We start from the raw sequence: 9783 nt of genomic DNA, 5'->3' as shown, positions 1-9783 counted from the left end.
TTATTAGAGATAAAAATTAATTCCAGAAAAGCGAGCATTGAAAGTAGCAAAGATTTTCAAGTGCATTCAATGCTGGAATTGGTTGGAGTCTCACTTCTGGAATATGCTATGTCAGTGTAGAAACTCATAAACTGTCTATCATTGTGTAATGAAATTTTCAGATCTTAAATCTTCAGAAACATAGCAAACTCATAATTTTTTTTAAGAGATGGAATTGAGTGTGTGTTTCCTATTGCTCTTTTCAAATCATACTTCATTAATTTTGTCTTGTAAGACTGGCACTAAATAAACAAGTATTAAATCAGAAATACCCACGGAGGATATAAAATGATGGGTCAGAGGTACACAGACCATGCCTGTAGAGGGCAACAAAATCAATATATGGGTCTTGAAAAAAAAATCTTTCCTCAATTGCTATGTTAAGCTACAAAATAATGCTGTTAAAAGTTGAAGGGTGAGGAAAAAAGCTATGACGGGGCTGGAAAAAACAGAATCCAGCTCCTGACTGGAAACAAGAGTGCTCTGTAGTGCCCTGGCTCTCTTTCACTTTTGTTTCCATTCTTTTTGAAAGGAAACTCCCTCAAATGAGATAGGATCTCCCTAAACAACCAGAATGAACAGCCACAAAAAAACTCCCTTCAGCAGGCAAAAGTGTTCATGCAAGTTAGCTCGCCACTTTTAACTGATTCTTCACCTGACTCTCCCAGATGAATTTTGTTCTTAGGAATCTATGAACTGTGTAAAACAAAGAAGGAATTCAGTGTCACACTGAGTTCCCTGACAAGTCACGGGGGGGACCAGGAGCTCACTTTTGAGAAGTAATCTCCATCTGACGTTTGTGTTGGAATAGCAGATCTGAACTGCTTTGGCACAGATATTGAATGTCTCAAAGAGCCAGACAAATAAACTGTCGGCTGCCACGTTGAACAGGGATTGGGGGATTATTTTGCTACATTATGATGGAAGAAAAAACAATTAATTTTCCTCTAAATGGTTGAATACAATGCAGTTACGCCTTCTAAAGGTTACTTCAACAGTCAGGGGAGATTGAGAGATCTTGATTTTAATTTTCCCCTGTAATTATACTGAGAACTCCCACCTGCATCCTGGCATTCAGGTTGCAGATGTTGAGCAGGAGGCAAAATTTAATCCCATCCTGCAGCCAACAGCATGGAAGTGACCTGGCTCAAATGTCTGCGCTTGGATTTGAAATCCCAGTTTTCCTCCGCTGCACAGTCAGCAGAGGCACTACCCCTGATGATATAAAAGTATCAGCAGATAATTAAGCCTTTGCCTATAACCCAGTGTGTGTGAGGTGTGTCAGAACCCCAGGGAAAGATAGTGGACACACCCTGCAACACGGGCATGCCTTTGGAAAACATCTGGGTGAAACAATTTGGAGAAAAACTTGCAAGAAGGAGCCTTCGAGGTTTGAAAACCAACCAACCAAACCACAAAGTGCCATCAGATAAAGAAAGCTCAAAATGTGCCTGATGTCCATGTAGTGTGGCAATAATCATGCCATGACCAGGGTGTAGAAGCACTGGTAGCACTGGGAAGGAGCTCCTGGCACTGGTTATTGGCTCATAAGAACCCTTCTGTGAGGTACCAGTTCTGCAGAAGCTGCAAAGGACAGGACACATTTGGGACCTACTAGAGTGAATGAGATGATGCTCAGAGGGCTGGAACACCTCTCCTGTGAAGAAAGGCTGAGAAAATGGGGTTTGTCCAGCTAAAGAAGGCTCCAGGGAGTGCTCAATGAAGACTATCACCCCTTGAAGGGGGCTTATAAAAAATACGGGGGCAGACTTTTTAGCAGGGCCTGTTTCAGTAGAACAAGAGGTAATGGTTTAAACTGAAGGAGTGTAGATTCAAATTAGGTATAAGAAAGAAGTTATATACAATGAAAAGATTTTTACACTTAGGGTGGTGAAAAACTGGCACAGGTTACCCCGAGAAGCTGTGGATGCTCCATCCTCGAAGTGTCCAAGGCCAGGCTGGATGGGGCTTGGAACAACCTGGGATAGTGGAAGATGTCCCTGCCCGTGTTTGGGGTTGGACCAGCTGAACGTTAAAGTCCCTTCCCACCCAAACCAATCTCTGATTCTAAGTTTCTATTACACAACTTGCATTCAGGAATCTCCGTGACTCTCTGCGCACATAACCAGAACCTTAATGTCTTTAAAAAAACAGCTTCCACCATTCTCTGCTGGCAGACTCCCAGAGTTTGCTCGGAGATGCTTCGGCAGCGCTGAGCACCGACCGCACATCTTCGCAACATCCCGACCTTAGAGGAGGCGGAGAAAGCAGCGGGAGCAAATCCGGGAAGGCGGGGCGGGAAAGCAGGGAGAAAACAGAGGGAAAACCAGGAGGGCCAGAACAGAGAGGAGGGACAGAAGGGAGGGGAGGGACGGTCCCGGCCCCGCTCCCTGCCCGGCGGGGTGCGCTGGCCGTGAGCCCCGGAGCCCAGAGCAGCCCCAGGATGCTGCCGGCGGGCGGCCCCAGCCCCGCGCAGACCTGCGGGGCCGTGCTGGTGGCCGCCGTGCTGCTGCAGTCCGTGTGCGTGGCCGTCACCTTCCTGTACTTCACCAGCGAGCTCAGACAGGTCTGTGCGGGGCTGGGCGGCCGGGGGACCCCGCTGTACCCCGGCTCGGTGGGCGGGGGGCGATGCCAGCAGCATCGCTGCGCTGCGCTGCGCTCGGCTCCCCGCGGGACAGAGAGCTCCGCTCGCCTTTGTCCGCGGCACAGCCGGGCCCTGGGGAAAGCGGGGCAGAGCGGGGCAGATACAAAGTGTCCGACTCGAGAAAACAAAGCTGTGCTTCTGCAGTAAATGTGTTTCCCGTTAGAGCGCAGATTGGGCGTCTCGTGGGTTCGGCGGTGCGGGAGCGCTGGGCGGGACCGGCGGTGTTGTCTGCCGGACGGGCCCAGGAGGAGCTTTGGGAAAGATCGAGTGTCTCGTAGATGCTTCCTGTAGGACAATACATGGTTTTAAGACTGTGACTAGTCCTAAAGGAACTGCACCAGACGGCGAACGCCGCTGAATTCCCCGGAATAACTTGTAAAACACCCATTGTGTAGTCTAGATGCTTTGGTCTCCCTGCAGCCTCCCTTGAGGTCTGCCAGCTGCTGCTTAACTCTTCCCTCTTCTTGCAAAAGATCATTTACACTCCAAGAAAGTTGAATTTAGTTGATAGTCCCATGTGTGTGGCCCTGCTTTTCAAGGACCCGTGTTACTCAGGGTTTCTATGAGTGTCTTATCCCCAATTGACTGTCCTGCTCTAAGTTGTGCCTGGATGTTGCTGCTCCTGGCACACAGGTAAACCTACCTGCAGGTAAGTGTTCTGTACATCTGCAACTTCAGAAAGTATTGCATAAATGTAAATTACTACCGTGTGTGTGTATGTATATATATACACACACACACACTCCATAATGCATAATTAATTACATTAAGTAGATATGCATATGTATTCCACATTGGATTTAATAGGTGGAGTCCTCTGAGATGTCAGAGTTCTCTGTGAGGCAAAGGGTGTGCAGTGTTAGGAGCCAATGCTCATACTTTAAAAATGTATAAAACAGATTTTCCTGCTGAGTTGATAGCTGTGGCTGACCAATGGGGGAGTCCCAGAAATGTACTGACTTTATGAAATCGGGTTAGATGATTGCTGATGAAGAAAAATATATAAAAGCATTCTCATGCACATAGTTCAGAGTCCCTTACTAACAAACGTGCCAATCTAAGTACTTAGTAACCACACTTATCTTTTCCTTCCCTCTATTTAAACATACACACCTGGGACACCACCACATCCCAAGGACTTGCCCAAAATACAACTCAGTTTCTGAAGAATAACAAGCCTGCATTTGCTGTGAAGGGATAAATCTGTCCAAACTGAAGTTGTGCTGGGCTGCAAACAAAGGTTGCTGTCTCTGGAGGGGATACCTTAACCATATATTCCTGTGTGTGCCATTTGGTGCACAATAAACAGGAAATACCTCCTCTAGACACAGCCTGATACCCCACATTCACATGGTGCGTGTGGAATAAATCTCTGTTGACAAACTATGATTTTTTTTGTCTGCACATTTTTCTTCCCTTTTTTTTTTGTTCACAATACCTGCATTTCTACACCTTCACCAAATTGTGACTGCACAGACTGTGGCTGCACAGACTGCAGGTATTTCTATCTTTACAAAAAGCATGCTGGTAACTAGCAGTTTGTTCACTACTGTAGTAACCTGATTAGGAGTAGGACTTGGACATTTGTTTAACTGTTCTGCTTTAAGAGGAAGTACTGAGACAATAAAGTTCTTATGCTTCAGGATACAGGACTGCAAGGAAAACAACCTCTGGCTTCCTTCTGTTTCAAAAACAGTCTAGTAACCACTCCTAACGTAGGAGAGAGGCTCTACAAGATAAGGTTCCTGCAGGAGCTATGTTCTCAAAGGGTTCAGTGTTGCAGATAAACCTCATTTGAGTAAAACTTGCAAGAGAAATTCCAGTCCCTCAGTTCCATAAGGTGCTGCTAGGCAAGGCTCCATTCCCATGGGATTTCAAGCTGCATACAAAGTAAGGTTTCATTGGCAGGAGAGTAAACCTGTTTTGGGGAAAAGTGAACAGGTAAGGTGAAGGCAGAGGCAGAGGACTTTGCTCCCAGATGGAAGGGCAGAGCTGGGAGCTGAGCTGTGACAGGTCTGCAAGAGAATAAACAGCAACCTCACGACTTGCTTATGTTTGGCTTTTTTTCTTAAACTTGTCAAACTACTTTTTAATAGAAGCTCATTGTATAGTTAAATCAGTCAGAGCCTGTAGTTTTACCTCAATGAGCACATAATATTAATCACTTTGAGTTCTTGAAACCAGATTTTAAAATACTACTGTACTCCTTGGCAAAGACACAGAAACCCTCACAAACACCCTTTTCCTTCTGCTGCCTACAAAATACATAATTTTGAATACTAGCTGAAGCTCAGTGGAATTTGCTGCTGCAAACTGAAGGTGGGACATGAAGGAGGTGAATCTCCTCCCCCCTGTAGCAGGAAATCTCTCACTAAACTCCTTTGTCTTCTAACAGCCAGGAAAAGCATGAAAGCATGGAGTGTGAAGGAGGAAATCCATTTGCTGCTTTCAATACCCCAGTCTCTAGGGCAGCTAAAAAACTGGTGCTTGTAGAAAGAAATGCATCTGTTTAGCAAACCAAATCAAGCTTCTTTACCACAACAAAAAAGTGAAATTTAAATGCTGCTACTGGGAGTTCATCTGAATGCTTTGCATGTTTCTTGCTGTTTCCTCTGAGTTTCCCTAGTGTTTTGCTGGCTCCAGAAGCCTGACCAGTCTGTAGCTGATGCAGCAGGAGCCCAGTTCCAAGCAAACAAGGGCTGCTCTCAGGTTCTGTGCTCCCACACTGACCAACAGCGCCAGCTGGAGTCGCATCCGCAGGGAGCCTGGACAGAGCTTTCCACTAGGAAAATGCTCCCAGTCAGATTCCCTTGGAGCCAAAAGCAGTTCTGCCAACCTCAGCAGAAGAAAAAAAAAACAACCAGTTTTCTCCATGACTAGAGGATACAGATATTTGATATTTTCACGTCAAAAACATCTAGCACTATAGTTTTATTTGGACTCAAGTGTAATTTCAGTTGTCTGGACTATAAGGACAGATGCTGTTAGGAGAGACCCCATACTGGATATGGGGAGGATATGGTACAGATACATATAACAGCAAAGGTCTGGATTATAAATGCAATTGGCTGAAAAGATAGCATAGAAAATACTTTTAAGTTCTAGTATTTGATTTCATCCTCAATAATTGGTTTAAAAAACAATATTGTACAAAAGAAATGTTTCTTACACAGAACTAGAGAGTCTAAAGAATTTCCAACATCAGGGATTTGAGTGCTGAATTTTTACAAAGCCTATTATGCTGAATACTGGATACCAGATTTATGTCAATGGAGATAATCCAAGCATATTTTTTTTTACATGAGGTATGCCCTCATATTTAAATGTCAGCTCAGGATGAATTAAATCCTCTTGTGGTTCATGTAGGCCTACTTGCACCATACTAGCAAATGCTTTAGAGAAAAGAAAGTATGTTTCTTAGCACTTAGTGAATGTAGTGACATACCACAGCTGCAAACACATGGATGAAAAGTCCTGGCTTTTCCTGTGCTGCAGCTCCAGGACTCGTACTCCAAGAGCGGCATCGCTTGTCTCACCGGGGAGGAGATCGGGAATTCCATCCAAAACTTGGATCTCATTGAAAGCCAAGACAGAGAAGCTGATCCCTGCTGGCAAGTAAAGTGGCACCTGGGAAAGTTAATTAAAAAGGTATTTGGGAACAGTGTGCTTGGTGATGCTAGAGCTGAAGGAATCCTAACAGCAGAATAAAGAGGGCTCGGATTGTTTTATTGCAAAGCAATTGTCAGGCCACAGCTCCAGCTGCAGAGTGCTTGCACTGAAGCAAAAGGAAAAACAACCCATAAAAGTGGCTTCATTGCATTCAGGAAATAATAAAGCAAAGACTATCATCTTTTACTTAGCAAATTCCAGTGATGGATTGGCTTGTCTGAAATACCTCAGGGTAAAGATTTTCTACTTGACCATATAGATCATGGTGCTGTCAGAACTGTCACTGCCTCTTTGGAAATGCAGGGAGGCTGGGGAGAGAAAATGAGATTAAATGTAACACAGGGAGAGCACAGAGGTGCCTAAGGAGTGGTCCAGTCATGAGCTGTGTGATGCAGTGATGGAGGAAAGAGTAAGAGAGCACACAGCATCAGGCACAGCACCTTCCCAAAGAGCACCTCCTGCATGACTTACACACAGTACACATACTTTTGGCTACAGAGAACAAAGTCAGCCTGGCTGAAAAATCACAGAGGGTAAAAATTCTGGAATGACTTTCAAAATCCCATCTCCAGCACATAAACAAGCTCATCCATAGAGATTCTCTTCTGGTTGAAATTTCCTGGCAAAAACAGATCTTGCAATCCAAAACAGATTCCCTATTTGTGTTCAGAGATCTCAGCTCCTTTGGTGGGAGCTCTGCCAGTAAACTCCCTGAACTTCTGCACAGAGAAAGCATTGTTTTAGTTGGTGGATGTTTACACATTAATATACCTACTAGCACGTTGATTGCTTAGAAAAAGGTAGCCTGGTACCAGAAATAAGTTACAGCTATGATAATACTACTGTTACTATTAGGATAGATGGATAAATGTGGCAGGACAAAACCCATCAATAATTGGCAATACAGGCCTTATTAGGCACCCAGGTAAATCACCACCACACTTGCTGCTGCTGCACCACTGCCAATACTAAAAAAACCTGGTTTGTTTCAGCAGCCAGCAAACAGTTATGAAGAGGGGGAATGCACAAACATGATGTATTAAGTGCTTAGATAGATAGGTAGAGGTATATAAAAGTAAATTAAATGCAATTCCTCAGATCTAAGACCCTATAGTTCACACTGTCAAGTATTCTGCAAGTGGAAGCTGGTGCTTGGACACCTCTCTTATTTGAGAGAAGCATGAGATTCAGATTTTTCAATAGACTTATGCCTGAGCTCTTGAAAATGTTTTCCCATGTCTTTCATTACCTAAAAGATGTAAACATAAATTCTTTATTACAACAATTAATGGGTGCTTTTTGCCCCCTATTAGCTTGTTGATCAAACCCAGAATCCCCTTTATTTATCAGTAAAAAAAAAGGTGTATCTTTTTCCTTCTCCTGTCAGCCCTGCTGACAAGCTAATTAATTTTCACTGTATTTGTTGGCAGATGATGTCAAGAAGCTACGAGGAAAACATATCTGCAATCAATGGTATTGTAATAATTTTATTAACTGTGGTAAAAAGGAGCCACTAGTGGCACTTGATGTATAATGATTTGATTTTTAAAAAGTGCAGAAAACTGACTAAGGTCTTGTACTGGAATCAAGTCATCAAAAAATGATTACTTATTACTAGAAGGTAAATTTTCAGGAGCCAGAATTACTGTCAAGTGGTTAGAGCAAGGTAACCAAGGTGGATGCATAGTTCTCATGCAGAGGACTCAGCCTCTAGAACTCAGTCCCATGTGTTATGGGGGATGTTTTAAAAGCCCTCCCAGTACCCCAGCTCCTGGAACACACAGCACAGAGCTGCGGAGATCAGTTAGGGAATAGCTCTGCTGAAGCTCACACAATAAAGATGCTGGGTGAAAGCATTACAACCTCCAGGTGGAAATTCACAGGGAGATGAGGAATATTTAACCATAAACTTGAGTACTGGCGGTTATTTTGTCTGTTGATGACTTGAAGGCAGAGGGAGGAGAGAAAGGAGAACAAAGAGGCACATAAAGAGATTTAATAAGCAAGAGCGAAAGCGAATTTGAGCCTTATTAGCCAATAATTAGCCATCAGTCTGTGATTCAGTCAATTAAAATGTGACATACCTATTCCTTGAAATCAAGTCAGGTGGAACAGATGTGCTTTCTAAAGTCCTGGCTTGTGATGCGGGGTCTCTTTTCCCTTTCAGTTGAGAGTACTCTGACACTGCCACGCGCGGAGGGGCAGCCGCCGCGCGGTCCCGTCCGCAGGATCGCGGCGCACCTGACGGGCAGCAGCAGCAGGAGGAGCTCCCTGTCCCCACGCAGTAAGGAGAGACCTTTAACGACAGTTAAAGACCACAAAATTAATTTAATTACTCTCCCGTTGCTAGCCTTGCTGCTTACAAACACCTTTTAATACTTGCACTGAGTTCGTAGTAGGAAACAAATCGTCTTGTCCCGGATATTGGGGTTTTTCTGCTAATTCTCACCAAACAGAGAGAAAGCCCATTTCTTCCTAACTCTTCTTCTGGAACTTTCATTAGGGGGGGGGAAAGAAATTTAAATGCCCTTCCTAGTGTTAAGTTTTCCTCTTTTCCTTCATTTCCTTCTGTTGGTTGTGCGAGTCCCAGCTGCTATGGTGACAGACCTATTAGAAATATGAGACAGACAGGGAAGACTTGACATTCAGACCATGTTAATGAAGGGTTTGCTTGGCTTTGTGCAGCTTCAGAGGGTACCAGACACTAATGGATATTTTAACTTTGTTACTAAGTAAAAACATAGTTTTCCTCCTTATTTGGGAACACAAATATTAAAAATAAAGGCTGTTCATGTTAATTCTCACATAAAGCTTACTTATGGACCATCAAATTGTTGTGAGAATGGACCTAATAAACTGCTGGGAAGAGCAGGTTCCTTAGTTTGTTATTAAAAATGAGGCTCCTCAGCTAGCAGACACTTGCCTTCACTACCTGTTTTTTAAGTTAACATCTCTCTCTCTCTTTTTTTTTTCCCCCCCAAGTAAATCCCTTGCCCAGAAGAGGAAATGGACACAAAATAAACAACTGGGAATCATCAAGAAAAGGCCACTCCTTCCTTTACAACGTGGAGCTGAGAAATGGCGAGTTAGTGATACCCCAGACAGGCTTTTACTACATCTACTCACAAATTTACTTCCGCTTCCGTGAGAACGAGAACGAGGACTCAGACTTGTTGGGACAAATCAGAAACCCCAAACAGCTTGTCCAGTATGTTTACAAACTGACTAATTACCCTGAGCCCATTTTGCTCATGAAAAGTGCAAGAACAAGCTGCTGGTCTAAAAAGGCAGAATATGGACTTTATTCTATCTATCAGGGTGGTGTGTTTCAGCTGAAGAGAGAGGACAGGATTTTTGTCTCTGTCAGCAACAGTGACATAGTTGACATGGACAAAGAAGCAAGTTTTTTTGGAGCCTTTATGATCAGTTAG

The 9783-nt window shown here is 43.9% G+C and overlaps 1 protein-coding gene across 1 annotated transcript; it reads left to right on the top strand.

Moving 5' to 3' along the window:
* Positions 1 to 2482: 2482 nt before the first annotated feature.
* Positions 2483 to 9783, top strand: TNFSF10 (TNF superfamily member 10). Its single transcript, XM_062499163.1, has 5 exons — positions 2483 to 2605; positions 6179 to 6331; positions 7783 to 7830; positions 8525 to 8636; positions 9335 to 9783. Exons 1-5 carry the CDS (start codon positions 2483 to 2485, stop codon positions 9781 to 9783), a joined length of 885 nt encoding a protein of 294 aa, XP_062355147.1.

The sequence above is a fragment of the Cinclus cinclus genome, chromosome 10, assembly GCF_963662255.1.
Source record: "Cinclus cinclus chromosome 10, bCinCin1.1, whole genome shotgun sequence".
Taxonomy (NCBI): domain Eukaryota; kingdom Metazoa; phylum Chordata; class Aves; order Passeriformes; family Cinclidae; genus Cinclus; species Cinclus cinclus.
This window is presented reverse-complemented; position numbering and strand designations above follow the sequence as displayed.